Source organism: Galdieria sulphuraria (assembly GCF_000341285.1).
Source record: "Galdieria sulphuraria unplaced genomic scaffold scaf_11, whole genome shotgun sequence".
Taxonomy (NCBI): Eukaryota; Rhodophyta; class Bangiophyceae; order Galdieriales; family Galdieriaceae; genus Galdieria; species Galdieria sulphuraria.
This window is the reverse complement of record NW_005178464.1, coordinates 60,032-85,333: the sequence shown is the minus strand read 5'-3', so window position 1 is coordinate 85,333 and position 25,302 is coordinate 60,032. Positions and strand designations below refer to the sequence as shown.

Genomic DNA, 25,302 nt, shown 5'->3' with positions numbered 1-25,302 from the left:
GATAAGAAGTGTAGTTTTACTGATAAAGGTTGCAATTCTCTGCATTTTATTCGGTGACAAAACACCGCTGTACATATTAATTGAGGTATGAACTACACCGAACTTGCAAGCGAAAACAGACTGCGAAACCACTCCCCCCATTTTATTTCAGGTTCTTGTTCGATAAGATCAATAGCAGAACTTGTAGCAACGGCAGACGAATAATTATTCGGATGGTCTTCGCTGGTCCAACTATCTTCCCAAGAAGAATATAATAAACCTCGATCAATATCCCACTTACAAAGTGGACAAGCCTTGTCCATCATAAGCCACTTATCAATACTAGAAATGGCAATAAGTACAGTGCCGCTAACGATGAGTTCCTTCTTACCATACAACGTGGAAAAAGTGAAGACAAGGTAAAACTCGCAAGGAATCACTATTCGAATAATTCTCCAGACATATAGAACAGAAGTCATGAACATAACGAAATAACATCGTATCGGTCTTTATACAATTGTCCTTCTCTATCGAACATTCACAAGTATCTTTGGGTTGGAGGTTTGCAGACTTCTGATACGTCCTCCTCGCCGTACATCTTTCGATGAGTACAAGGTCAGCAGGACGGGACAAACAAGTTGAGGTTTCTTGTAAACTCAGAAGATCATCGAAACTTTCTTCCCCCATATTAGCTGTCAACCTAAAAGTGTCCTCATTTTCTTCCCTTTCCGAAGAAAACAAAGCTATTCAACCGATTAAGAAATTAAATAAAGGAATATCAAAGCGCTTACTCAAACTTGGGTTGGGAAAACGAAAAGGAACGTAAGAAAACGAGCGAATGAACTGTACAACAGGCAACAAGGTAACATAGACAGTCCCTTCCCCATAAGAAGACACATTTACACCAGTCGTGTCATTATCTCCGGGTTCTTCACCACGATTCCGCTCCTTCCGAAAACTAGTAAACTGAAAAGGAAGAAACAAACCGCACGAAAAATTTCCAGAAAACAGAAAACGTTGAATCTTATAATAAATGTTAGGTACTTTCTCATTCTCAGCGTTCCCATCTGCTTGCTCGACGTTTAACGACTGACTACCACGAAAGTCACTACCAAATGTGTTCCGCCAAAGGTCACCAAAACTTCCTACGGAATCTTCTCAAACAGAAAATTTTACGAGTCAAAACAGTACATACCTCTCACTAGTTTCTCTGCACATAAAATGGCATCAAGTGTTGGATTCACAAGGCTCTCTACAAGCAGCGGCACTTGTAAGTGGTCCACACAGAGTCGGTCTGGGAAATGGACTCTTACACAGTGAGGAACCGAAAATACAACGGCAACTACGCGTGAAACGGTAGAAGATGCAGAACAAACTATTTCCTCTAACAGTTTCCTTCTTAAACCTATTGTGGTTGCTTCACCACTTTCCTCCGGGGGTTGCGCCAAAGCTACCCAGTGTCCATCTTCGGAAATCCTCATTGGACAATTTTTAAAAGTCCATCGTGTCAAAATTCAAAATCATTTTCGGATAAAATCAAGTTGAAGAGATAAGTTATTATTTGCTTTGCTTAAAAAACATTTTGTAAATTTGATTGTAAAGTCTTGTCCTAAAATCCAATAAATGGCAGAGCTATCTTTGATCAACAATCGAAGACATGGGACATTCTTTCTATGTAACAACAGGCAAATACACATTTTAGATTTTGATGCTAAGACTCTGTTGAAATTGTTATGTCAGCTTATTACTTCTGTGTCTTTTGCACATCATCGCAATTAAATGTAGCCTAAAGTAATTTAAATGATGTGATCAGTTTGTAATGGTAAAGTTAATTTTATATTTATGAATTTATCATGAACTTTGTTGACACTTGTGTATCCTCTTCAAACTTGCTTGCATAAAGTCCTGTTCGAAATTATGAAATATTGAGCTATATGAAAAAGTAATGTAAAACATTTAAGAAACAAGAAATGGATTCCTAAATGTCTAATTCTGAAATGAGTACAACAAATGGTATGCATTTAGAAAAGTAAAAATAAGGATACAAGACTCAAGGATCCATGTTTGAAGCATAATATTTCGCATTTCTTACAACAAAGAGACCACATAGACTTTAGCTTTGAATGAATATGAATCGAAAAAACAAAGACATTACTAGACATTTAAGAAAGGTTTGTGCAACACTTGTTTCCTTGTAATTCTGTAAGAGAAACAGTCTTGCATATAAAATGCAGGATGTACTGTTCTTCCATGTCCTCTCTCTCTCTCTCTATCTATCAAGATATATATATATATATATATATATATATATATATATGAAATGACTTCTAAGTAGCCCTTATTTCATATTTGATACAATATACAAATTCCAAAGAGTACGAATAATCTAAACTCAGATAATATAAAATATGTAGTTGGGTTCTGACAATCCGAGTAATAAAATTCTTTAATAACATAGTAACTTGCTAATAATTTCCAACAGGATAGTTTGTTATCAGTCTACTATTTTCATCATAACAAACTATAGCCTGCCTTTTGAATGTTTCAAACGCTGAGTCATTTCAAGCTATTTTATTTTCTTACTAAGAGATGAGAGAAAGTCCTATTTGGATACTACTTGGACAGAATGGGTGGAGAGAATCGTTATGCTCCGGAGCTTAACTGCGACACTTCACAGTGCAGAAAACAAGACAATGGACCTGAAAATATCCTACTTCGAAAAGATTCAAATGTTTCTTTGTTAGACTTATGTCTTTTTGCCTTTGATCTCTTAATAAGTAGGCTAAGACACGTTTCCGAACCTACTTGTCCAGCTTCTGTACCAGATATCGACGAATATGCACTTTTTGTGACTTGGAATAAAACAAATAGAGAAGGTGAGCGTACACAGTTGAGAGGGTGTATAGGCACTCTTACTCCTTTGAACCTTCGGAGAGCCATTCACACGTATACTCTTGCTAGGTAAGTTAACTTTTCAACTTGCAAGTCTGGACTCACCAGTTAGTTTCAAGTGCTTTTAGAGATAGAAGATTTCCACCTATTTGCTATGAAGAATTGGAAAGCTTAAGTGTTTCTGTATCCATCCTGCATAATTTCTTGACCGGAAGTGACGTCTATGACTGGCAAGTTGGTGTACACGGCGTTATTATTGATTTTTTGGATAAAGGTAGTGCATATAGTGCAACCTATTTACCTGAAGTTTGCCTGGAGCAGGGCTGGACAAAGGAACAGTGTATTTCGTCTCTTATTCGAAAGAGTGGTTATCGGAATACCATATCGGAAAGTTTGTTGAAAACTATCAGACTGACTCGTTACTCGAGTAAGAAATATTCTCTTTCGTATTCGGAGTATCTTCATCATAGGAATACGTGAGATTGACGTTCCATGACTTTAGGGGTTATTTTCTCTTTTTGTTTTTGGAAAGGAGTGGTTGAGTCTCATTTTTTTGAATCAGCCAAGCTGCAGCTGGACATTCTTCTTTTTTCTGTAATATAACCCTTTTTTGTTCATTCTTAAAGTTCTCAACATTTATCTTGAAAGATACGATATGTTCCAACTTTCAGTCATTTATATTTTCATCATTATTTGTCATTCATCGTGAAGTGGAATTGCGATGGCAAAAGCTTTCTTAAAACCTGGAGAAGTTTCTTCAAGGAAGCAGTTTCAAGAACCAAATTCCTCACGACTTCTCGGAATAGGAGAAAGTTCCTATGATTATGAATCCATTATCGCTGCTTCTATGGTTGCAAGAAACACTTCGTTGCCTATCCACAACTACAAGGAAGCTTTGTTATATGCTGTTAAGGAATATAGAACAGTCGTCGTAGTTGGAGAAACTGGTTCTGGGAAGACGACGCAGATACCACAATACCTTCTAAAAGTATAGTCTATTTCTTCTTCAGAATTGGTTCCTAAACCAACGTTGTAGGCAGGTTGGACGGATCATGGCAGAGCTATTGTGTGTACGCAACCACGTCGAATAGCGACAACTGCGGTTGCAGCTAGAGTTGCAGAAGAATTGGATGAAAGTAAGGGAACTTTGGGTGAAGTTGTAGGTTTCGCTGTTCGTTTCGATAATTGTTGGGACTCGGAAAGAACCAAAATTTTGTATGCTACTGATGGAACTCTATTACGTATGATGCTCACTGATCCTCTGCTACTAAAGTTTCAAGTTGTTATGTTGGACGAAGTTCACGAAAGAACTATTGCTACTGATATTCTATGTGGACTATTGAAGAAAATTCAAAGACTTCGGTCGGACTTGCGTGTCATTATTTCTTCGGCTACGGTGGATGCCGAGAAATTTCGAGACTTTTTTGAAACCAACGTCACTGAAGATTGTTCATCAAATACAGCCATTATCCTTAGTGTGGAAGGGCGCAGTTTCCCAGTAGATATATATTACACGACATATCCTGTTCAAGACTATCTTCAAGCAGCTTATGAAACTACCTTAGAGATTCATAGAAAGCAGCAAGATGGTGATATTTTAATATTTGTTCCTTCGAGTGAACAAGGTTAGTATCTTTGCATTAGTATATCTTTTACGTTTATTCATGTACAGACAAGTTGATCATTTGTTGGAGCGATTTCAGTCGAATGAATTTCAGATATGCAGTTTGAGAAAGGATAGAAAACGTCTCTGTTGTGTACCACTTTATAGTGGTCTTTCTTATAGAGAGCAACTTGCCACATTTCAACCTGCTCCTAGTAATGAAAGAAAAGTGGTTGTGTCAACGAATATTGCAGAAACTTCCGTGACAATACAAGGCATTGTTTTTGTCATTGATACAGGGTTTTGTCGCATGAGGGTTCATTCTCCAGAAACTGGTATGGACTTGTTGTGTATTCAGTCCATTTCACGAGCATCAGCAGATCAAAGAGCAGGCAGAGCAGGGAGAAGCTGTCCAGGGAAATGTTATAGATTGTACACGGAGGACTGTTATTGGAAATTGTTGACAGAGAATTCCGTTCCCGAGATATGCCGAACAAATTTAGCAACAGCTATTCTTCAACTCAAAGCCATAGGAATCGAAAATGTTATGAACTTCTCATTTATCGATCCACCTTCAGCAAAATCGGTTGCAACAGCATTTGAGGTTCTTTATGCCATAGATGCAATTACCGAAGACGGTGTCTTATCAGATTTTCCAGGAATGGTTATGGCAGACCTTCCGATGGAGCCCTTTTTGGCACGTACTCTTGTTGCAGCTAAGGACTTTGAATGTGTGAGAGAGATCATTACTATTATTGCTATGCTACAAGTGGAGCAAGTACCTGGAGACAGTGTTTTCAAGTATTCTTCTTCTCGCGAGCACAAGTCTTTCGAGGCAGCTAGGAAGCCTTTTGGCGTTGCTGAAGGTGATCTATTGACCCTTGTCAATATTTATGACGCCTTTGAAGCTTCTGGACATTCAATGAGGTGGTGCAGTAATCACGGAATTGTACCTCGGTTGATGAAAAAGGCTCGGCTTTTGAGAAGAAGCATTGCTTTGTCCCTTTCTAATGTTATGTATGGTTTATATGGATCAGCTGCACTGTCAAAGGCAGATGGATTGCTTTCACAAAAAAATCCCGATCCCTCAAGTGTCATCAAAGCAACTTTGAAAGGATTCTTTATGAACTCTGCCGTTGTGCAACCCGATGGTAGTTACTTGACATTGGTTGGGAAGAGGAGTGTTACAATTCATCCTTCCTCAGTTTTGGCAAGTAGGCTTCCAAAGTATATTGTATATTGCGAAAGTATTCATTTGAAACGAATTTATATTCGAAATATTACAGTGATTGAACCACAATGGCTTATACAAGTTGCTCCTCATGTCTTTGAAAAGAGAAAATCTCGCATAGAAGAGAAGTGGAAAAATTTAATTTCAGAATGATGAACATATATTTGTATATAAGTAACTCTTAACATTCTTATGTCCATATTGTAACTTGCATCTCATCATGAATCACCATCTAAGCCTAAAGTTTTGATGATTCTTTCCCAGCGTGCTGACTTTTTCTCGAAAACATATGAAACTGGAAGAACACAAACCCCACTACCTCCTATGCCTCGAAGTTGTTCGATAGCTTTGTAAAGACGATTCTTTTTAACGACAACACCAATAGCATACATTCCAGAATCGAAACCTCTAGGCGGAATAACTGGACTCACTGTTGGTCCGTCCATTCCCTTTAAATCGACTTGACTTCCAATCTTTCTAGCAACATCTCCTGGACTAGAGCCTTTGATATTTGCAATAATACTAAAGTGGTCCTTGGCTGCGAGATGTGATTCGATGCGTTCAAGAAGTTCTCTGGTAAAAGACCTCACTTTGTGGCCAAATGTATTGTTTAAAGCCATCGTCAAAGGACTACCGATCATAATCATATCTGACTCTAAGACAGTTCCTTCTGTAATTTCTTTCAACAAATTTTCACGCAATGTAGTTCCCGATGATATAAGGTCAATAATAAGATCTGAGCATCCCATTTGTGTTGCAGCTTCTAATGCTCCATCCATATGCAGAAGACGATAGTTTTTCATTCCTTTCTCCTGCAGAAACTTTTTTACCGTCTTGGGATATTTAGTAGTAATCAGGAGAGGAGAATTTCGTTCTTCTGAGAAACGTGCGAGTTCATTCATGTCCGTCACGTGTACCCAACTCATTGGAATACCGACACCGAGTTTACAACCACCGTATCCAAGGCCCTCGTGAATGAGCAAAGTGGAATCTGGACTATCCTAAAGAATTCATACAATATCAGTTATGAATCAATATCGTTTCATTTGTAACCCTCCAGAACATTGCTCCTAAAGTGAGTAAGACAATACGAGCAAAAAAGGAAGGGTTTTTAATATGGGACGAAATCGACAGTGTTGGAATAGAAATAATGAGCAAATACCAACAAATAAACAAGATTTCGTCCACAAAGAGAGACTCGAAACTTACTTGATATTCTGTGACGATATCATAGCCTACAAATCCGATATCAACCTGTCCTTCTTGAACTCTTCGAACGATATCTGTGGGTCTTTGTAACCAAACTTCTACTTCCGGAAAATCCCTTACAGTAGCCCAATATTGCCTTGGGTTATGTAGAAGAATTTCCAGGCCTGACTCTTTTAGTAGTGACTTGGTATCTTCTCCGATATCTCCTTTACTAGGAATGGCTATCCTTATCTTTGAACGTGAAAAAGTAAAAGATTCGTTTAACTCATAAAGACTATTTCCTTGCAAATGTAGTTTTGCTGGATCTGAAGATTGTACGCAAATAAAGCTTCCTTTCCTATAGTGGAATCGGTTATTTCCCGATACTTTGTTATAGCGACCTTGGCGACGAGTTCTTGAAAAAGAGCACAAATGGTTCCCCCTGGATATCCCAAGTTTGGTTTCTTTACTATCTCGTTGCAAGCTTGAGTGTACCACAAAAAGTAAGGTCAAGTTTGCTATCATTATTGCTATGACAAACGGAATAAAACTCTTCAACTAGGAACACTTGAGAAGCGATTCATCCGTCGATCGATCTTTTCAAAACTAATATAGTCAGCTATGGAACATTTTAATTAATTGATTGAAAACCAGCACTACCTGGAAAAAGTTGACGATATATGTTAGTACATAGAAATATATATGTTGATTTTTGAATTAGTCAGTTCAAACTGCAACTTATTCTTTTCCACATCTCATTCAGCTTCAATTTGTATACACATTTTGGAAAGATTTTTGGTTGCGGTATGAATCCAAACACTGCAGCTTCTTCCGAGACTTTGTCTGAGAAGGAAATAGTTTCACGTTATCAAACGCTTAAACAGCAGATTCAACAGATTATGATTAAAATTGAAGAGTTTGAAAACGATAAAAACGAACAAGAGTAAGTATTCAGTCGTTGAAGAAGAGCGTTTTATCAGTTCACGTTTTAGACTTGTTCTTAAACAATTACTTCCGTTGAATGACGATCGTAAGTGTTGGAGACAAGTAGGAAATGTTCTCCTTGAACAAACGGTTGGACAAGTGAAGCCAGTTTTGGAATCCACAAGTAGAGAGGTATGTATGGCTTTGCCTCTCTTGGAATGAGTTTACGCTTTTCAGTTGCAGCAAGCGATTCAGAACTTAAACGAAGAGTTGAGAACCAAAGAAACCGAATTTCTTGAACTTAAAGAGAAATATAAAATTCGAGAGGTGGACTCTTCTTCTTTAGCTTCGTCCTCACAAGCGCAGAAACCATAAGACACAAAGTTGGAGTCAATCGAACTATATTTTCTTGTAAAACTAGATAAAGTGTAAGGTCGTATTTTGTTTCCAATTGACCATTAGTATCTTTCACGGATGGGAAAGTTACTTTTGAAATCTAGTATACTTTAGTTGTCAAGTTTTTCAAAATGATATGTTCACAGTAAGTAAGAATGAAATATTATTGTATTGCTGCTGTTGCTTCAAGCCAATCGTTTCCTACACCAAGCCGTACAAGAACAGGAACACCCTGAGGAAGAGGCAAAATGTTACTCACTTCTTTCTTGACTAGCTTCATTACTTTATCACAATCTGACTTTGCAACTTGAAAAATCAATTGGTCTCCAACCTTCTATTTTCACTCAAAAAGCATTATTTCATCTTAACTGACTTACTTGTAAAATCAAATTAGACTGTGAATATTGTCCCAACTGCTCCAATATTCTGATCATCGCCAAACTAATGATATCCGCCTGTGTTCCTTCGATAACAGCACGTCTGCATATCTTCTTAGCAGCCAAAATTTCTTCTTCATTTTGAGAATTTTTGAAAGGAACCGGAATTTTTCTGCCAAGTAGTGTTTCTGAGTAACCTTTCATAAGTTTTGTCATACAATTTTAGCAAAATAACAACAGTGTCCTTGTGACGATTCACCTCTTTGAAAACTTTTTTCACTGGTTTCTTCTAAAAATTGCAAGACCTTTGAAAAGGACCTGCGATACAACTCCATCCAAGATTTTATATCATGTCGAGAAACTTGTAACTCCTTCGATATAACTTGTTCTGATGTTCCTCTTATTATCCCATAACTGAGGACTTTGGCATATTCACGAAACTGTCGTTCTGATAGTTTCTCGCTTCTATTATTCCACGTAAACAACTTGTATGCTATAAACTTATGAATATCGCCTTCCTCAAGAAATACTTGAATCCAAGTAGATTCTTTGGACAACGCTGCAAGAATTCGCATTTCCATTTGACTACAATCAGCAACTAATATTTGAAAACCTTGTGATGCTACAACTAAATTTTTCATTTTGGAGAGTTCATGAACGTTAACAGGAAATGTGGCTAGCTTTCCAAACAAATTAGTGCCTAAAAAGACAATAAGACATTCTTTTCAAGCCATGATATAGAAATAACTACTTTTGTAGTAATGCGCATGAAGCTTTCCCGAGATCGGATACATATGCCTTTGCAACAGTTTGAGATACTTCTTTTCCGCAGTAAAAGAGAAATCTTTGCTTTCCCAAAGAACTAAAAGTAGATTTCATTCCATTCTATCTGTCAAAATTTTTCAGATAAAACTTACTTGATGCATTGTCATCATATTTCTTCAATTCATCATTCCATTTGTCCTTCAACGAGTTGTCACTAGTTGCCAAGTTTGTCTAAAATGGTTCCGACATTTCAGTTAATTTTTCTTTACAACTTTGCTGTCGTTTGCTTACTTTATGACTCATATCAACCAGAAACCTTGTATTCAGACACAGACCATTTCTTTCCATTGTCGCGAGTACCGGTATCAAGGGATACTCGATATATTCAACAAAAGTCTTCATGGAAAGCATCATCAGTTCTGAGTTCAGAACCTTCGCGGCTCTAAATAACAATACAGACCAATTACACTGACACCAAATTCTCAACAAATCTACAAAATGGACCGGATACGTCGCCTTTTGACATAACAAACCAGATAATAACTTCGATGCATCTCGTTCGATGAAATTGGAGACTTGATCTTTCCTGTTCGAAAACATAAATTCCAACATAGATAACATAACATTATCTCCACTCAGTAATGCAAATCTTTTCATAACTTGTTCCACTGAAAGAGATTCAAAAGGAGCTGTGGCATGATGACCTATAAGAATATCTACGAGAGGTGATCGTAATGATAGATTATCGCTAAAACGCTGCAGAATATGAATTTGTTTCTTGACAAAAACACTAGCTTTTGACAATTGAGAATGGCTCAATAACCACTCTAATTGTTGTATCCAAGCATCTTTAGTATTCTTCAAATCAAGATAAATACTAAAAGAATTTTCCCATGATATAGCGATGCCCTTTAACATGACGATATCTTGAAAGGAAAAATATTCATTTGAAAGTTCCTTCCGTATACTTTCGAGAAATACTGCTGGATTGCAATTGTTGAACGAAGTCATTCTTCTCGATTGCCTGGGTTTTTTCTTCTCTCCAGGTTTAATGTCGTAATCCGTCCAAAAGGCAACACAAGGAACCTCAAAGTTTTGTTTTCTGATGCGTGATAAAAGCTCTTCCCATTTCTCTTCAGCGCAATTACAATTTACGAGAGTAGAAAGATAAAAGTATTGGAGTCCCAAGTTTTCAAAATTCTTCATTCTTGCCAAGTATGATGAATCACTGTCTGAACTTCTATTGGAAATATCTTGTTCCCTTCTTTCTAACGATGCATTCTGTAACTTCGAATCCTTCTGTTTCCGATACAAAGATTCTGTTGCTATAAAGGAATTGTGGACATATTTATCAACTCGTTTTCCTAACGTTTTGATTTCCAATTTATCCATAATATCATTCAACTTTTCTAACTGGGTTGGACGAACAAAAAGATCATCGAATTCAAAATTGGGAATTATCAAGTCCTGATGAATGGTTACTAATGTCTTACTTAATAACAAAAGTTCTCGATGCTGGAAAATTTTTTCTCTCAATCGAGTTGAGGAAATAGCCTTCCAATTTTCCACCAAAGTCTCGACACAGCCAAAGCTCTTTACCAAAGCAACTGCTTGTTTCTCACCAATCCCAGCAACTCCTGGAATATTATCTGCAGTATCTCCCATCAGTGCCAAAACATCACAATACTGCATGGGTGATAGGTTATCGTACGCTTGACGAAATTCATTCTCCGTAATCAAAGACCATCCAGATGAACTAGCAGAAGTTTTCTTTGAAGACTTGGTTGTTCTTGGCCTCAAAATGACACAAGTCGATTCCTGCAACAGCTGCAAAAAGTCTTTGTCTGCGGAAACAATTTTAGCAACAAAGTTATTGCTCGTGCAGTATTTCACTAATGAGCCAATGACATCATCTGCTTCCGTACTGGCTACTTCAATGATCGATATTCCTAATGCAGAAACCAGAGCTTTTATATATGGCAAGCCTTTTTCAATTGCTGTGGGCAACTTGGAACGGTTTCTTTTATAGTCAGGATATATTAAACGTCTTTGCCAAGAAGTGGGCTGGAAAGCGCTTTCTTGAGAAAAATAATAGCTATCAAAAACCACCATGGCACAATAAGGTCTATAAGTTTCCAAAAGTGATAGAAGGGTTGAGATAAACCCATAGATGGGACCGGTCTCAAGGCCATACGACGTTCTGAGGCCGCTTCTGGAAAGAGCAAAGTGGGATCGATAAATAAGCGCCAAAGCATCGATAAGAAACACATGATGCCGGACTCGAGTTTCAAAAATTTCCGAACTGCATATCACTTTAGGGATATTACGATGGTGCTTTATTTTGCCTTTCCTCCCACGATTGAAGCACTTGTCGTAGCTGCGACAAGAAAGTCTCAAGCCTCCGTTAAATGTCAAAAAGTATAATTGGCAAATAAAAGTACTTTGCATTCTCTAATTGAAATCTATATCTGACTATTCGCAAGCGAGAGCTGAAACCAGAAGCAAAACAAAACATTCAGGAGATCGAATCCATTCTTACTTAAAAGACAATCGGATAAAAGATTAGATTGAAAATATCGTTTTTCTCATACAACAAAGAACTTAAAATAGCTTTATATTTTCCACAACAATTTTTGTTTGCAAGAAGACCTAAATGAAGTCTTTAAAATGAAATTCCATCAAATGAACACTCCATTCTTCTAAAGGAATCAATGATCAATGTTTCCATACAAATTCACACATTCTTCTATTAAACAATTGTCATCATTCTTCCTCGTCGCACTCAAACATAAATATGAACATCACTCACAACCAAAAATATCCTCAACACCAATCAAACTAATAGCTACATGGAACAAGTGAATATCTTAGAAGAATATCACCATATCTAGTACATAAAAAGATATAAAAAAATATAAATGAAAAATCTTGAAAGAATTGGAACATCAAGAATCCAACGCATAGCTGAATGTAATCATCTTCTTCAAATACCGTGCCTTAAATTTCTTATTTCCATGGCTCTTCTAACAACTGACTGCGGAACTTCCTTCACCCGACCACCAAACAGTTGTAAAACACGATCAGCTCTAGAAAATAGTTCCGCTGGTTCGTGAGAAACTACCACTATAGTCACTTTCGTTTTCAACCTGTCGAAAATTTTAATGAGACATTTCCTGCTGAAAGAGTCAACGCCGGATAGTGGCTCGTCTAAAAAAAGAATAAGTGGGTGACGCAACAGTTGACAGGCCAAAGCAAGCTTCTTTTGCTGCCCTCCACTAAGAAGAAAGGGACTCGTTGTCAAAGAAATACCATTCAAAGCACAAGCTTCCATCACCTCGACAGGATTTGAACTTGGAAACTCATCCTTAAACACAGTATCATACCTCTTCGATATCCTCGGGTAGAACGTGGTCCAAACCCAGAGTTAACTCTTCAAAAACACTATCTCCGATAAAAGCTTTCTCAGGAAACTGGAAAACAATACCAATTCTCGAAACTATATCGGACGACTTGACCTTCTTGTTGTACCACTTGAGATAGCCCTGATCTGGTATGTCTAGTCCAGCAAGAATATTCAACAAGGATGTCTTTCCTGAGCCATTCTCACCAATGAGCAACAAAAATTCCCCTTCGAAAACTTGAAGATTAATGTTTTCCAAAGTTAAACTTTCCTTGAAAGCCATATTGTCCACAAAAACAGCTTGCTGTGCGTCGTGAGAAACGTTACAAGCCTCTAGTTGCACGATTGCGGAACAACAGTTATTCTTCACGGGAAAGAAGCTCTGAAATATACTCGCAGAGACCAAACAACGTCGTCTTGGAAAGACTTGCATAAACTTTCGCTTTTGTGGCAAAAAGGAAATCTTTGCAGCAGAACACGGAGCGCTCCACACGTAGTGTCCTGTATTAGTACTAGGTAGAACATAAAGAATAGGCTTACAAGTCACCTTTTGTTTCATGAGTTCAGTTCTTCAATAATTAAAAGTAAACAAACACTATTGCAGAACGAATAAAGCTTTCCTTTCCAGCTTAAACAACTCGAAGAATCCAGAGTTGCTGCAAACTGGATTTTATTGCCCGAGTCAAAAAATGCAAAGCCATTGCCGTCTTAACGAAGCCAATATGATGTTTCAAAGGCTAGGCTTTGCATTTCTCTTGAAAATAGTCTTTAGGTCGTCACGTTTCTCAAATTTCAAATTTAGACCCTCGTTAGCTAACCGTTCAAAACTCTCAATAGTAATAATCAAACAATAAAACCAAGCCAAAAACCGTACTGTATCATCTGCTTGCATTTCTTTGGGTTCCTTACCAAAGTCTTGAATACTATTTGAATAATTAGACAGGTCTGATGTCGAAACATTCAAGAAAATAGCTTTCCAACGATTAAACATCTCTCTTCGAAGCTGATCGTAATGTTTTGCTAAACATTTCTTTGCATGCAAGAGTTGCGACAAAGCTTCTTCCAATCTTTTTGGTCCAGTCCTCTCCTCACGAGGCTTACCAACTCTCTCGCCCACTGCAGACAAAACATTCTTAACACAGAGTGTTAAGAAACCTATATCATCTTCCAGTGGTTCTAAGAATTGCCAGTAAATGTTATTGGTATAGAAGCCAGAAATTCTTGGAGGTGTCTCACAAATGAAACGTAACATAGCGAGTCTTCTATATATTGCTGAAAAGTTATTTAGAATCACAGGTATCGAGCTATGTAGATAATTTGGAGATAACTCAAATATCAACATCATACGACAACCAGTCATCATTCCATCTGCTTTGGATAACATACCAGCTACTTCCTTCACTTTGGTTGCAGATGCATCGTTTTCACTATCGTCTGGATTTCTATTCATACTGACGAAAGCATCCAACAGAGAGCTGTAACTAGCTTCAAAGGTCTTGATTATACCACATAAAAGTTGTCGAATTTGTACGGAACCCTTGTAAGGCCATATAAAATAACATACGGCGGAAACTACCAAACATCCAATAGCAACGGATACTGTTCTGGAAGCAGCATATAAAAAGGTAAAGCCATTACCATACTGACAACTAATGATAAAAAATTGTGCAATTACTAAAGGAAATGTGCCAATCACATATCCTGGATAATGATATGCAGTTAATAGCGCCACGTATGTCCAAAACCACAACCATATTTCTAATACCCAGGGCATATTAGGGGCAAATACAGTAGCCGCATAAGCCAAGGCACTTCCACCCAACGTAATGGACAAATATAACACAACTCGAAATCGGGTCAGTTCGATAGATCTCCAAAATAAAATAGTCACAATGATATAAGCAGAAATGGCATTGTATTTTTGAGTAAAATTAAAGTCACTTGAAGATAACTGAGCAACGAACATCGTAGGAAATAGAATAATTGCCACACATATCATATATTTCACTATGTATCGAATATTTTCTGGCTTTCCAATATACGTATGACAGAGGAACCATCCCTTGAAGGGAAGAATCAACGTTGGAACCCAAAACAAAAGATTTTTTGCAGGAGCAAAACGAAGCTCTTGCCTACGCTTATAGATATGGAGGATTCCATCACCTACTTTTTCCAGATTGTCAAAGATATCTCGCATGTTGAATACAACAAATATGAAGGAAGCATAAGCAAGAGCAACGTTATTTTCTATTTCATTGTAGAATTCTTCTGTGCGCCAGTGCTCTCTTCTTGCATTGACGATATCCTCATTCAAAGCATCCTTTGACTTGTCCCCAGCAAAAGCAACGTCAGGACATTTCTTGCTGTTGATGTTTTCGAGACATGTTGATAACTGTAAAGTATAATCCTTTGATATGTTTAGCAATTCCTTTAACTTTTCTAAAGGGTCCTTTGCGGTGTTTCCCAAAACCTTAGGGGAAAAGCAGTGATCTCGGCGCAATACTCCAGCTAACGCTTCCACTCGCAGAAGTAAGGAGTCTAAATTTTCGATAAGAGAAGACCATGCATCTTCTGGTTCTGCATTCCATGGAGGAAATAAATTCGGCTCAAATGGAATATAGCGTACCATTGCCTTCAATTCTCCAAAAGATGATCTCATTTTTATACAAGACTCAATAATCTCTGTCCCAATCTTCGTAGCATTGGTCCTGTTAACACCAAACTCTGATATTTCTAAACTGTGCTTTGACGGAAAAGAACTTTCTGGTACATTCATTTGTGTCTCATCGTCATTCATTCGAATATCTACAGTGAAATCACCACAGTTTTCATTCTCATTCACGTTATAAACCAACTCCTGAGATAGACTATCTAAGCTTCCCGCGATGTCGCGGAGCATGTTAGCCAACCTAAGTCTCAGTTGCCTTCTTGCAGACTTTGGAAAAATAACGAGAGATGAAATAAAACAAGCACCAGAAGCAGCAACCGTAGCTACGACTAGTGGAAAAGTCTTATCCCAGGCATCGGAAGGAGGAACTTTCACGTCAAAGACAAGGATTGCTCCAAAGAGAAAACTAAGAACGATACCATAACCAAGAAATTGAGGTTCTGTTCGAAGAATACAGACGATAAAAGCTTCCACCAAAGTTGCAAAATATAACCCAATGCCATTGCCATCAGATATAGCCAAAGCGGTCATAGCTAAGACCACAGACAACATACCACCCCAACTATATATTATACAAGCTTCTAACATAGCCCCTATGTAAGTATGTTGTGCTACAATGACCGGAATGGCAAAGGCAAACATGCCCACAAAGCACTCTATATACTTTCGAAGAACGGCAAAGAATATGACTACATTTATACCGATAGCTGCAAGAGAGGCTCTAAGTGCGTTGATAGAGTGCTCAGATATCAATATTTTACCCAATGTCTTCAGTATTTGCTCTGTGTTCATTGCCACGTTGAGTTGTGACATACGAAGTTGGTTTCTTTCAGTTTGGCCAGTAGGTGCTTTATGAGTTAGGATCGTCCAATGGAATAGAAATGGATTTCTCTCAGCAATTGGTCTGTCGCCAGTTTCGCATGACACCTTGACTTTTTGTTGATGATAGTATTGCAATGCCAAAAAAAGTCAATACTTGAATATTCATATTTTGAATCGCTCTTTACCTGCCCCAATTCATTTCAACCAGTTGTTCTTTAAGAATGTAAAACTATCTTTCAATAAGAACATCCAAAATTCCTGTATCATTTCTTTCTTGATCCCCCATGATTTCTTGTCCTTGAACATATAACTCCGAATACATTATGAATGGATAAATAGTGGAAAAAAGCTTTCACATGTTCTCTCCATTTGACTACCCAATCTCCAGAGAAAGACTCAGGTTTGCAAGATTTTTCAAAAGAAAGTAAAAAATAGATAAAATAATCATGAAACATATGCTGAAAGTTCCTTTATAGAATGAACAAGGGTTTGATTAGCATTACTAAAAGAAGCTATTCACACTTTTAATTTCTTGTCTTGCCTTTCGGGATTGCTTCATATTGGGACGAAGCCTTGACGTCTTGGATTCACTTACTTTCCACTCATCTCGGACTTTTTTTACAATATCAGAATAGCACTTATCCTTCTCCACGTCATAATCAAGTTCGGCTTCATCGTTGTAATTTTCTACGTTGTTAACCGATGATTGCATCATATGCTCGTTGCCTTCGTCTTCAGAGTTATTCTCATCAACATCTTCATCCAGATTTAGAAATTTAGCATGTTCACTAGTGTCAAGTTCTTTCTTAATTTCCTGAAAAGATAACTGCGCCACTGAACACAAGTCTAAATCAAACTTGGCAAAAAAATCTTGCAAGCAACTCAAATCATGTTCAAAGTAATATTCCGCATCTACATGGTTAATAGAAATCACTTGTGGAAAGTCTATCAAAAAGACATTTTCGTGTTCGTCCAACAAAATATTAAACTGATTGAAGTCTCCGTGTACAACGCCAATCTTCAAAAGCTTTTCCATCATCGTAATACATTTTTCGTAAACTGCAAAAGGATTGACCAACTTGGTTGCGTCACTAAGTTGAATACTATTCTCTATATATTGCATACATATACAGTGCCTGTTTGCGTCAATTGGTTTAGGCACCGGTAACTCTGCTTTATAAAAAGCCTTTAAACAACGGTACTCAATTTGTGCAGCTAGCCTTGACAAATACAGCCAAGAAGCACTCTTTCTATGCTTAAGATAATCTCTCTTTTCTTTAACCGCACGAAAAGACGTTCGACCAAGTCTTTGAAACTTGAGCACCAACTTGTTTCCCTTCTCATTCTGTGCCAGGAATACGTCGGATTCCTTACCGACACCAATTTTGTCACCAATTTGACTAATAGAACCTCTACAAAGCAAAGTATTCAAGGCAAGAACATCGTATCCCAGGTTTGTTAGTCTGTAACCGTCGTAACCCCGCTGCTCGTGATGCACCAGTTTGTTGAACAGCAATTGTCGAAGTCCCTTACGAAAGCCACTCGGCTTCAACTTTGATATGGAATATATTAATTCAACAGGTACAAGCTCATGATTTTTCATACCCATTTCAACAGCGGAAAGTACTCGAAGCTCCATCTTGGACAATGACTTGAGAGAACATGCGTCGAGTTTCATATTGCTGCAAATTCCAAAAGCCAGCCACTTATACAAATCTAAATAACCTTTCTATATTCGTGGTTTCAACTTGTGAAGACTTGCATTATAGTTTCAGCTATTTATATTCTTCAATACTACTAACAATAATTTATAGTGTTAGTCAAATTAGCTACTTATATTATTATCGTCATGCTAACTCACATCAAATTTTACTAGTTTTTTGTTTTCTGTAAAACTTGAGAATCTTTCAAAAGTGGTTTTCATGTAAAAAATTTCAAAACGTTAGCTTTTGTTAGTGCTTTTATCTTAGGCTGATACATGAATGTCCTGCATCTAATCGATTGGACATTTTAGCTGGAGTGAAGATACCACGTGTTTTGAACAAGTGACTTCAAACTTATTGACAACTTATGAATAAATTATTGAGGAGTTGTAGAAGGCTTTTAAGCTATGCAAGTGTTGCAGCTCATAGTAGAAGTAACTTCGGACTTTGTGCTCCCCCTTCAAATGAGAAACTATCGTTATCGTTTCGTAGAACCTTTGCTTCAGTTGAAAGTTCTGACAACTTAAATAATGTACTACCCGGCCCTTGTTTGGTTTTCTCAGAAGACGAAAATATGCTAAGGGATACGGTACGGAAGTTTGCGCAATCTTCCATAGCTCCGAAAGTGAAGGACATGGATGAAAAAGCAGAAACTGACAAGGAATTGGTAAATCAACTTTTCGCTAATGGTCTTATGGGTTTGGAAGTTCCTGTAGAATATGGGGGTAGTGGCCTGACGTTTACTGAAGCTTGCATTGTTATCGAGGAAATAGCTAAAGTGGACCCTGTAGGATATACTTTCTCAACAAATTTTTCAGCTCTTCTTAAGTTTTTTGTCTGAATAGGCCGTTTCAGTTCTTGTGGATGTGCATAATACTGTGGTGAATACAGCAATAAGGAAATGGGCCAATCCTGATCAGAAAAAGAAATGGCTTACAGCTTTAGCGACGGATACCGTTGGATCCTTCTGTCTTAGTGAGGCTGGCAGTGGATCAGATGCATTCGCTTTGAAAACAAGAGCTTCAGACAAGGGTGACCATTTTGTCATCGACGGAGGGAAGTTATGGATAAGTAATGCAATGGAGGCTGGTTTGTTTATTGTGTTTGCAAATGCCAATCCGGAAAAAGGACACAAAGGAATCACGGCATTTATAATAGACAGTAAGAATCCAGGTCTCACCATTGCAAAGAAGGAGGTCAGAAAATTTTCATTTCTGTAAAATATGGAGTCAAAAATTCTTCATTTAGGACAAACTGGGTATTCGAGCCTCATCTACATGTGAACTAGTATTCCAGAATGCAAAAGTTCCAAAGGAAGACATTCTAGGAGAAGTTGGCACAGGCTATAAGATTGCAATAGAGTCATTGAATGAAGGCAGAATTGGTATTGGGGCACAGATGGTAAAGTTCTCTAGTTACTCCTTTCTTTTTCCCTCACCTTTTCGTTACCTAAGATTGGAATTGCCCAGGGTTGTTTTGATCTCATATTTCCATATTTGCATGAAAGAAAGCAGGTAAGATTGGTTAAAGGAATACTCTGGATCGAGTTTAATTTTCTCAAGTTTGGATCACGAATCGGTGATTTTCAAGGGGTCCAGTTTCAATATGCCAAAGCTCGAGTGGAGTTAGAAGCAGCTCGAGCTCTCGTTTACAACGCTGCCCGAATGAATGACGCAGGTCTTCCTATTCGAAAGGAAGCAGCCTTTGCCAAGTACTACAGGTAAGAATAAGAACGAATGTTTTCGGAATTTAAAATTTTTGATGAGCTATTTACTTCTTTAGTGCTCAAGTTGCCGAAAGAATCGCTTCAAAGAGTATTGACTGGGCTGGAGGAATGGGATTCGTGAAGGAGTTTGGTCTTGAGAAATATTATAGAGATGTTAAGATAGGACATATTTATGAGGGAACAGACAATATTCAGTTGCAAACGATAGCCAAAGAAATGCAAAAAGAATATGGCTTTGATAAGAAATAATATTCGTATGCCGCAATTAAAGTTGCGTATGAACAGGAAACTAAAATTTCTTTCTCTTAGCTACAATGTTGAACTATCAAATGCTTTTACACATTTTAGAAAATGGACTCTTGAGAGAAACTCCTTCCAACGCTGTTTCAGCGAAAACTACCAGCTATGCGACATAGCAGGCAGATGAATCAAGAATTGTAAAGAAAGAAGCTTCCGACCTGACTTGGTAGCGTTTCTCACCATTAAAGTCAAAAATGTTTAACTTTCGTGGTTTATTCTACAGTTGAAGCAATTAGTTTATTTCGGTTTTCTTCAAGCTTGCCGTTTACTTTCCTTCTCTTCTTTTTCAATGTGTCCACTTTGTCACCGTGCTGAAAGTGTCTTTCTCTCTTCGTTTCGACGAAAGACCCAACCGTACCAGCTTTCTTTTTTTGAGGGACACTATTTCTCAACTCTTTCAGTATGCTTTCAAGTCTGGGATTAAATTTCAAGAAGGAACTTCTTCCTTGAAAACCGGGAAAACTAAGTTCGGAGCCCAACACGCTTATGTTTGTCTCGTCGACGACCATAGCTTCTGCTCCGTCGTCATAAGAAGAAATCGACGCTGAAGAAAGCTCAGTTATTTGCTTGGCTTTACTCTCTTCAGTTTCCTTTCTCTTCATAAACTTCATAGAGCGCAAACGAGAACTTAGTTGTGTTGGCATTTCACAATGGCAATAATTGTCAATTTACGAACAGAAGTTGACCTGTAGAGAGTGTAAGCTTGGAAACAAGAACAAATGTTGTTTAACGCCTTTCAAGGTTCTCGAATATCTTACTATTAGGCTTTCTTCTTTTACTGTTTGCCTAGGCTTGACGAACAAAGCAGCGTCTTTGTCATACTGTATCATGGAGAGGAGGTTCGTTTCTTTTACGGGATTGCGGGAGATGTCTTCTAGAGTCCATTCTGGAGCTAAGAAGAGATTCAAAGTTCTTAAGGATGGAACTGTTCTATTTCCTCACTGCAACAGAAGGCATATGCAAAGCAGGAAGACACATAAACAATCAGCTCGAGGACAGCAATATGGTGTGTTAACTGGAGGCATGGCACGAAAGATACGAAGGTTGCTTAAGCGATAGAGAGTAAAGAGACTACTTAAGTTATTTGACTTGAGATTGCGCATCCATTTATCAATCTCTTTCTAAGCGTATTTGCCTACAAGAAGTGGAGCTTCTTGGACAGAGAGGTTGTCGTCTTTCAAAGCACTTAACTTCCTTACAATCGTTGCTTCACAATTTCTTTATTTCAACAAGTTAGACAGCATCAAAATCAGAACCTTGGTTAAGCATAATACAAAATAGTGTCGTAAAGTTTGGTCAAATACACTAACCAAAAGGAAAAGAAGAGAGCATGAAAACTTCCATTCACGGTTATCTCTAAATTATCGTCGGTTTTCGTACCAGTGACTGAAACTAGAAAGAATGTTTAAGGATCAGATAAAATAATTAGCAAGTCTCCAGAAATATAGATTTCTATTAGCAAAATAGCTTCTGAGAAAACTTTGTATATCAATTTAGTGGTTATTCGTACATTAATCAAATTCCTTTGGAGTTTGAAATTCATTGCTGCTCTTCTGTTGCTGCCATCTTACAAGTAGTTTCTCCAAACCAAACTTTCTCAATGATACTTTAACCGAATTCACATGGGCACCTTGACAGCCTTGTTCCAAAAAACTGAGCATATAGTGTTCGTCTTCAGAGTCCAGATCACATGTTTCCTTAATTCTTTCCATCATCTCCTTCATTAGATAAAAACTAGACTTCTCGACAGACTGTTCTTGAGTTGCTTGTTCATTAACCAAAGCCGACGATTCTTTTGGCTGCTGAACATTTTCTACACCAAGTTCAGATGGTTGTTGCTGAGATGTGGGTGATGAGAACGAACTTGATTGGTCTCTAGCAGGTAAAACCACCATTTTCCTACCTTCCAGTCGATAATCTAATTCCTTTCTCTCCTTGTGAGATTTCTTTCTTTCATTGCGTTCTCTTTCATATTCTTCATTGGTCAGTAGACATAAAGGAATATAACTGCCCCAAATATGCTTGGCCACTTTCAAACCTTCCGACTGGACAAGACAATCTTTCTCTTCGACCATCCAACGTAGCCAACGTAAGCAAAAATGTATTGACTGTTCATCATATTTGCGAAGACGATTCCTCAATGTGGCTCTTAAAGCAACTTGCTTTTGCAACAAACGAATTGCAGATCTTCGAGTTCGTTCATATCTTTCCAATCTATTTTCTATCCACGCTTCTAATAACCATTCTAAGAATTCTATGTGGCCTCCATACAAATGAAACAGACATTCCATTGCTATTTTAATCAGAAGTAAATTGCAACTACGAAAACTTTTCCAAAGAGCCTTTTCCCAGTCATTGGATTCTCGCTCACTGGATACCAAACCTTCCGTTTCTGAAACTACCATAGGCTCCCAGTCGTTAGGAATCCTTAAGAAACCACCCAGTTGTAAAATAGTCAAACCCTTCAGAGATGCTCCAGTTATTATATTGTGATAACTTGGCATGGCTTCTTCTCTCTTCAAGTAACGAAACAATTGTTTATAAACTCTATGACGGGTAATCTGGTCTTTAGCATATACGGAACAGATTGCACAAGCAATAATTAGATTATGTAAATAAAAACAATCATCAAAAAGAGGTGGATATGCAGTATCATTTTGTTCCAGAAGACTTAATAATAATTGTAAGACATCATACGGAAGGCTTTCTTGTATATGAGTCATTTGAAATGAAGCAAGATTCAAAGAGAATTGGGAATCATAGCCATATATAGGAAAAGATATGGGATGAATTGCTTGAGCGATGGCTTGAATAACTGCACATTTCACGAAATATTCTGATATATCATCAAAATGATTCGATAATACAGCTCCATGTTTGTCAAAATATCTGAAAAGATCATTGTGTTTTCAATATAATAGATTGTATATATGTGGTAACTTGCGATACTTACTTATTCCTTAAAAGCTTTAATAAGGCTTCCAATCCCATCAATCGATCGTTTGTAGTATAACATTTCGCTAAACATCGAGCGCACTCGCCTCTTACTTGAAAATAATATCTTGAATCTGTCAAAATTTGTTCTAAACATCGAATAGAAGTTACAGAAACTCGTCCTTTCGTTCTACTCATTAAGGTTTCCAATGCTTCCAACTGACCCCACACATCTCGACAATTTCGCAAACAAGATATAGAATCTCTCTCTGAACGACGAAATTCCACGAATTTGAGAATCCATTCTTGGTCAGGATCTATTCGAACCCACAAAACAGGATCTTTCTCAATAATAACGCCTTCTTCATCCAAGTTTGCTTCTGTTGGTGGTATTACCGTATCCGACTCTTTCAAAGAGCTTTTGGAACGTTTACGATGATGTTGTTTCATTCTTCTCGTACTCGTTGGCAACTCAACGAGTAATATATCACTATCCATCTCCAACAAATGGTCATGTGCTCCTTCCATTTCCATTACTTGTACAGTTAGACCACCTTTGAACATGGAAACCTTCGAGTCACCATCCAAATCTCGTTCTATTCTCTTTCCATCTTGTGAACGAAAAGTGATAATACTTTGTTTGACTGCCAACTCCACAAACTTCTTCTTGGAATCATAGCGATATCCACAACGTAGTTTTAAAATGTCACAACTCCGAGTCCATCGAGATATAAAGTCTATCATTGCGTGGACATTGCGTGAAGATAAAGTGGAAACAAAGTTAGAAACCAAATCTACCATCTCTTCTGTAACATGACTTTGTTCAGATAACTTGCCATTTGAATCCATATGAGTCAATATCATCTTTTCTACAGCTGATATTATCGATTGGGTACTCATTCTTTTGCTTATCATATAAATAATCAACAAGGACCGAACTTTGGCAGTCTTTTTGTACAAGTTTGGGGAACGTAAATGATCATCATCATTGACCAAACAACCACCACCATCAAGTGAATGATACAAGTATTGTGCAAGTTCTAAATATCTTGTCTTACACCAGTTATTCCCAAATAAATCCTTCAACAAGTGCATGCCAAGGAATTGTTGCAAGCCATGTATTAACCAAATATCTTTGGCAGTTTGTGGACCTAATAAACCATTATCTCCAATATAAAGACTACAAAATAAGTTGACCAATTTCGGTCTTGTATAAAATACTTGATCAATGATATCTTCACCATAAAGCCAATCTCCAGGAACCAAACATAAGCCACCAGCAAAGCTTTGACCTTGTCCATGTCGACCATCTCCTTTTCCTAAAAATACTATTTTGAAAGATGAAAAAGGAAATCCCACTTGAGGAAACACGGATTGCATTTTAGGAACCAGTTTGGATAGAAACCGTGTAGTATTTGCTAGCCATTTGGTATTTCCAGGTAAAGCAAAATATGTAATAGAGGCAGGATAAACAGGATCAGGCAATACTTTAAAGGGACCCACAATGAAAGAAACATTACATGGAAGAGTATTTCCTACACGATAATAATAAGCCACGCTAGTCTCATCATCTGAAAGTATCGTATCTTCTACATCACCCGAGGCTACGGCAAATAGATCAGTAGCGACACTAATTATCAGAGTAAAAGTATATCTGTTGCATAAATTGTCCACACAAGGAATCCAGTGATAAGCACCGGTAAAGAATCCATCGATATAAACGTAAGAATGCGAATCGAACTGACGGAATAGTACTGAAGCATTAGAGCCACTTAATAAATAAGTAACTTGAATATTATAAACAGTGTTTTGATGGCCAGACTTGTCAAGAGTGTCGTTACTGGAAGGAGGCGAGGCTTCCTTTGTCAAGTCCTGTTCTTGAGTTGACTTGTTGGGAAGAAATACTCTCAAACAAGGTTTACAAACAAAAGGTGAACTCAGCTTTTGTTCCAAATCTTGTAACTGAAAAGACTAGATTGCAAAGGTCAACAAGAAGGAAATTGTGCTTATAGCCTATTTTACCTTGGTTTCAATCTGACTTAAGGCTTCGTCCTTGTTGGAAACAGAACTGATGTACTCAAAATTCGTGTCTATTTGGTTTACTTGACACTTTTCCACATTGTCTATAGCAAAGTCAAAATCCACATATTCTTGTTTCTCGTAAGAAATATCAACTGTCAACTTCACCCTACAATAAAGTATTTGTGCTGTCAAGTCTACAGAAACCCAAACTTCCTCGTTTATTATTCTACGAGGATAAAGTTTCTAAGAATATATGAGTGGTTTAGAAAACTTGTCTTTAGCATATTCTTCTCTCTCTCTCTCTCTCTCTCTCTCTTACCTCCCTATCCAAGTTATCGTGATAGTCGTTGATCATTCCAACCGAACAGTTTT

The 25,302-nt window shown here is 37.6% G+C and overlaps 12 protein-coding genes across 12 annotated transcripts; 5 read left to right on the top strand and 7 right to left on the bottom strand.

Annotated features, from left to right (window-relative positions):
• Gasu_17240 (uncharacterized protein) lies at window positions 1–1,493 on the bottom strand. The gene is made up of 4 exons (XM_005707420.1): window positions 1,175–1,493; window positions 771–1,124; window positions 371–722; window positions 1–321 (listed from the first exon to the last, which is right to left on the bottom strand). Exons 1-4 carry the CDS (start codon window positions 1,458–1,460, stop codon window positions 93–95), a joined length of 1,221 nt encoding a protein of 406 aa, XP_005707477.1. The 5' UTR covers window positions 1,461–1,493; the 3' UTR covers window positions 1–92.
• Window positions 1,494–2,583: 1,090 nt separating this feature from the next.
• Window positions 2,584–3,518, top strand: Gasu_17230 (AMMECR1 family). The gene is made up of 2 exons (XM_005707419.1): window positions 2,584–2,940; window positions 2,991–3,518. Exons 1-2 carry the CDS (start codon window positions 2,606–2,608, stop codon window positions 3,349–3,351), a joined length of 696 nt encoding a protein of 231 aa, XP_005707476.1. The 5' UTR covers window positions 2,584–2,605; the 3' UTR covers window positions 3,352–3,518.
• Window positions 3,519–3,563: 45 nt separating this feature from the next.
• Gasu_17220 (pre-mRNA-splicing factor ATP-dependent RNA helicase) lies at window positions 3,564–5,898 on the top strand. The gene is made up of 3 exons (XM_005707418.1): window positions 3,564–3,859; window positions 3,908–4,496; window positions 4,549–5,898. The coding sequence occupies exons 1-3, from the start codon at window positions 3,593–3,595 to the stop codon at window positions 5,856–5,858; spliced, it is 2,166 nt and encodes a 721-aa protein (XP_005707475.1). The 5' UTR covers window positions 3,564–3,592; the 3' UTR covers window positions 5,859–5,898.
• A 4-nt stretch (window positions 5,899–5,902) lies between these two features.
• On the bottom strand, window positions 5,903–7,513 carry Gasu_17210 (ATP phosphoribosyltransferase). The gene is made up of 2 exons (XM_005707417.1): window positions 6,915–7,513; window positions 5,903–6,706 (listed from the first exon to the last, which is right to left on the bottom strand). Exons 1-2 carry the CDS (start codon window positions 7,416–7,418, stop codon window positions 5,924–5,926), a joined length of 1,287 nt encoding a protein of 428 aa, XP_005707474.1. The 5' UTR covers window positions 7,419–7,513; the 3' UTR covers window positions 5,903–5,923.
• Window positions 7,514–7,643: 130 nt separating this feature from the next.
• On the top strand, window positions 7,644–8,298 carry Gasu_17200 (prefoldin subunit 2). Its single transcript, XM_005707416.1, has 3 exons — window positions 7,644–7,836; window positions 7,886–8,009; window positions 8,055–8,298. Exons 1-3 carry the CDS (start codon window positions 7,700–7,702, stop codon window positions 8,190–8,192), a joined length of 399 nt encoding a protein of 132 aa, XP_005707473.1. The 5' UTR covers window positions 7,644–7,699; the 3' UTR covers window positions 8,193–8,298.
• A 4-nt stretch (window positions 8,299–8,302) lies between these two features.
• On the bottom strand, window positions 8,303–11,813 carry Gasu_17190 (DNA polymerase I). Its single transcript, XM_005707415.1, has 6 exons — window positions 9,647–11,813; window positions 9,508–9,586; window positions 9,342–9,452; window positions 8,850–9,290; window positions 8,591–8,787; window positions 8,303–8,544 (listed from the first exon to the last, which is right to left on the bottom strand). Exons 1-6 carry the CDS (start codon window positions 11,801–11,803, stop codon window positions 8,377–8,379), a joined length of 3,153 nt encoding a protein of 1,050 aa, XP_005707472.1. The 5' UTR covers window positions 11,804–11,813; the 3' UTR covers window positions 8,303–8,376.
• A 9-nt stretch (window positions 11,814–11,822) lies between these two features.
• On the bottom strand, window positions 11,823–13,333 carry Gasu_17180 (ABC transporter, cobalt/nickel transport, ATP-binding protein). The gene is made up of 2 exons (XM_005707414.1): window positions 12,739–13,333; window positions 11,823–12,689 (listed from the first exon to the last, which is right to left on the bottom strand). The coding sequence occupies exons 1-2, from the start codon at window positions 13,312–13,314 to the stop codon at window positions 12,339–12,341; spliced, it is 927 nt and encodes a 308-aa protein (XP_005707471.1). The 5' UTR covers window positions 13,315–13,333; the 3' UTR covers window positions 11,823–12,338.
• A 76-nt stretch (window positions 13,334–13,409) lies between these two features.
• Gasu_17170 (uncharacterized protein) lies at window positions 13,410–16,263 on the bottom strand. The gene has a single exon (XM_005707413.1). The coding sequence runs from the start codon at window positions 16,234–16,236 to the stop codon at window positions 13,486–13,488; it is 2,751 nt and encodes a 916-aa protein (XP_005707470.1). The 5' UTR covers window positions 16,237–16,263; the 3' UTR covers window positions 13,410–13,485.
• A 409-nt stretch (window positions 16,264–16,672) lies between these two features.
• On the bottom strand, window positions 16,673–17,973 carry Gasu_17160 (RIO kinase 2). Its single transcript, XM_005707412.1, has one exon. The coding sequence runs from the start codon at window positions 17,921–17,923 to the stop codon at window positions 16,748–16,750; it is 1,176 nt and encodes a 391-aa protein (XP_005707469.1). The 5' UTR covers window positions 17,924–17,973; the 3' UTR covers window positions 16,673–16,747.
• A 260-nt stretch (window positions 17,974–18,233) lies between these two features.
• On the top strand, window positions 18,234–20,518 carry Gasu_17150 (butyryl-CoA dehydrogenase). The gene is made up of 6 exons (XM_005707411.1): window positions 18,234–18,735; window positions 18,794–19,144; window positions 19,197–19,349; window positions 19,403–19,462; window positions 19,511–19,668; window positions 19,731–20,518. The coding sequence occupies exons 1-6, from the start codon at window positions 18,316–18,318 to the stop codon at window positions 19,921–19,923; spliced, it is 1,335 nt and encodes a 444-aa protein (XP_005707468.1). The 5' UTR covers window positions 18,234–18,315; the 3' UTR covers window positions 19,924–20,518.
• A 5-nt stretch (window positions 20,519–20,523) lies between these two features.
• Gasu_17140 (uncharacterized protein) lies at window positions 20,524–21,068 on the top strand. The gene is made up of 2 exons (XM_005707410.1): window positions 20,524–20,715; window positions 20,765–21,068. Exons 1-2 carry the CDS (start codon window positions 20,694–20,696, stop codon window positions 21,031–21,033), a joined length of 291 nt encoding a protein of 96 aa, XP_005707467.1. The 5' UTR covers window positions 20,524–20,693; the 3' UTR covers window positions 21,034–21,068.
• An 84-nt stretch (window positions 21,069–21,152) lies between these two features.
• On the bottom strand, window positions 21,153–25,293 carry Gasu_17130 (transcription initiation factor TFIID subunit D2). Its single transcript, XM_005707409.1, has 4 exons — window positions 25,250–25,293; window positions 24,931–25,173; window positions 22,928–24,879; window positions 21,153–22,863 (listed from the first exon to the last, which is right to left on the bottom strand). Exons 1-4 carry the CDS (start codon window positions 25,283–25,285, stop codon window positions 21,486–21,488), a joined length of 3,609 nt encoding a protein of 1,202 aa, XP_005707466.1. The 5' UTR covers window positions 25,286–25,293; the 3' UTR covers window positions 21,153–21,485.
• Between the last annotated feature and the right edge of the window lie 9 nt (window positions 25,294–25,302).